General features: G+C 49.5%; 1 protein-coding gene across 1 annotated transcript; it reads left to right on the top strand.

Moving 5' to 3' along the window:
* On the top strand, positions 1–2266 carry inab (internexin neuronal intermediate filament protein, alpha b). The gene is made up of 3 exons (XM_060899545.1): positions 1–1038; positions 1668–1792; positions 1964–2266. The coding sequence occupies exons 1-3, from the start codon at positions 1–3 to the stop codon at positions 2205–2207; spliced, it is 1407 nt and encodes a 468-aa protein (XP_060755528.1). The 3' UTR covers positions 2208–2266.
* Positions 2267–2578: the final 312 nt, after the last annotated feature.

Here is a 2578-nt window from a genome sequence, read left to right as displayed (position 1 = left end):
ATGAGCTACGGAGCCGAAATCTATTCCTCTTCATCCTACCGGAAGATTTTCGGAGACTCTGCACGTTTCTCGTCGTCACCATCCAGAATTAGTGGCCCTCGAAGCGGCTACCCATCCAGGACCACCAGCTCGAGTCTGGGCTCCTATAAGCGCATCGGGCGCATCGGCTTCCCATTATCTACCTCTCCGATGGGGATGGACACGTTTGACTTGGCGCAGAGCGCCGCGGTGAGCAACGAACTCAAGATCATTCGGACAAATGAGAAAGAGCAGATGCAGGGCTTGAACGACCGCTTCGCCACGTTCATAGAGAAAGTGCGCTATGTGGAGCAGCAAAACAAGGCGCTGGAGGCCGAGCTGGCTGCGCTGCGTCAGCGCCACTCAGAGCCGTCGCGTCTCGCCGACCTGTACCAGCAGGAGATCCGGGAACTGCGTGCGCAGCTGGAGCAGGTGTGCGCGGACAGAGAGCGCACTGCACTGGAGCGCGACGCCGCCGAAGAGGAGCTGCACAAGGCGCAGGAGCGCTGTGAGGAAGAGGCGCGCCGGCGCAATGAAGCCGAACGCACGCTGCAGGCTTTCCGTAAGGATGTAGACGACGCGTCTCTGGCGCGCCTCGACTTGGAGAGGAAGGTCGAGTCCCTGCTGGACGAGATCGGCTTCCTGCGTAAGGTGCACGACGAAGAGGTGGCCGAGCTCACCAGCGTCATCCAGGCGTCGCAGGTGTCCGTGGAGGTCGAGGTGGCCAAGCCCGACCTGACCTCTGCTCTCAAGGAGATCCGCGTGCAGTATGAATCGCTCGCCTCTAAAAACCTGCAGTCAGCCGAGGAGTGGTACCGATCCAAGTTCGCCGACCTGAACGAGCAGGCGAGCCGCAGCAACGAGGCGATCCGCGCCAGCCGCGAAGAGGTCAACGAGTTCAGGCGTCAGCTGCAGTCCAGGACCATCGAGATCGAAAGCCTTCGCGGCACCAACGAGTCCTTGGAGAGGCAGATCCGTGAGATGGAGGACCGGCACAACGTCGAGGTCGTCGGTCTTCAGGTTAGTTATGATCGCCACATGGATGAGCCTCAGGTTCTTCTCCTCTGTCCATGGTCCTGAAAGAAACCGAACCTGTGACCAGTGTGATATTTTAAAGCTACTGCATTCACTCTTTGCACTATCATCATAAATATACTAATAATACAGACTATTCACAATTTGGAAAATTCTTATTTCATTTTTTCATTTTTATCCCCCCCCCCCCAACTTCTACATTTATATATTGACATAGACTTTGGACATTAGACATTGTAATTATTTATGTAATGCTGATAAAGGCGGTATCATTTTAGTATCTGCTTTAACTAGTATGTTACTATAAGCCAGTCACATTAGCACATTAATCAGTGATTTATTATGAATTATTCAGTAACTGAAGTGAAAATGTGGTTATGAGAGTGCTACGTCTCGACTTGCTTGTGGGTTCTTGGAGTGTAAGGGGTTAATGTGCCCCACCCAAATTAAAATATACCCCTCTCTTATGTGTCAATGGTTTTAGTCAGTGCATCCAATATTCAAATTTGTACAAATGTGAATAAACTTGATGCAGTCGAGGATTTTTTTTTTCCCTAATCATTTTATTTGTATTTTAATGCAAATAATTCTTGGTTAAATTTCTCCTCAACCAGGATGCAATTGGTGAGCTGGAGAATGAGCTAAGGACCACTAAGAATGAAATGGCTCGTCACTTGAGGGAATACCAGGACCTTTTGAATGTCAAGATGGCCCTGGATATTGAGATTGCTGCTTACAGGTAAACAGAGAAACTCTTTATATCCTTTTGAATAGGAATATTCATAATTGTGAACTCACACCTATTTCTTACACTTTACCATGCCCCATCCCCCATACACATTTTTTCTCTCCATACCCCTCCTCTCTCATTACATCCCCTCTCTTTTTTTTCTTGTCATACCTTTCTCAGGAAACTTCTGGAAGGAGAGGAGACACGCCTAAGCACTGGTATCACCTACCCCATCCCAGGCTCCATGTCCAGCACCCAGAGCTACAACTACCAGAGCCGTATCTACACCAGCTCTACCAAGAGCACCAAGAAGGAGAGAGGAGACGATGAGGACAAACCGAGTGGCGGCTCCGACAACTCTTCTTCCAAGAAGGGTGAAAAGCATGATTCTGGAGATGCTGAAATTGTCACCTCAAAGAACTAGCTCCTTCCTTATTTCACTCTCCCCCCTCCCCTCCCCTCCCCTCCCCTCCCCTCCCCTCCCTCCCCTCCCCTCTAATCTCCTCTACTAGGAATGTCTCAGAGAGGAATCCAGTGTATCTGTGTATCAGCTCTCTCTCTCTCTCTCTCTCTCTCTCTCCACTTATCTATTACAGCACTCTCAGTAACAGGGCGTCTGTCCCCTTAAAGATAGACCGCACACTCTTTAGGCACAGTCCACTCTTTCTCTCTGCTACTCTTACTTGTTAGCTGATCAGGTCTGTGTTGTTCTGCATAGGTGTTGTCTTTAAAAAAAAAACAACCTTAAGTGCACTCACACAGGCTAAGCCCATCACATTCCAGAAAGCTTATATG

This window comes from Neoarius graeffei, chromosome 18, assembly GCF_027579695.1.
Source record: "Neoarius graeffei isolate fNeoGra1 chromosome 18, fNeoGra1.pri, whole genome shotgun sequence".
Lineage (NCBI taxonomy): Eukaryota > Metazoa > Chordata > Actinopteri > Siluriformes > Ariidae > Neoarius > Neoarius graeffei.
The sequence above is the reverse complement of the archived record's forward strand: the minus strand, read 5'-3'. Positions and strand labels throughout refer to the sequence as shown.

Bases quoted from the DNA above. Each gene is read 5' to 3' on its own strand.
- inab (XM_060899545.1), top strand. From the start codon at position 1: ATGAGCTACGGAGCCGAAATCTATTCCTCTTCATCCTACCGGAAGATT. The intron at 1,039-1,667 runs GTTAGTTATGAT...CTCCTCAACCAG, and splicing joins TCGAGGTCGTCGGTCTTCAG to GATGCAATTGGTGAGCTGGA. The intron at 1,793-1,963 runs GTAAACAGAGAA...TACCTTTCTCAG, and splicing joins ATTGAGATTGCTGCTTACAG to GAAACTTCTGGAAGGAGAGG.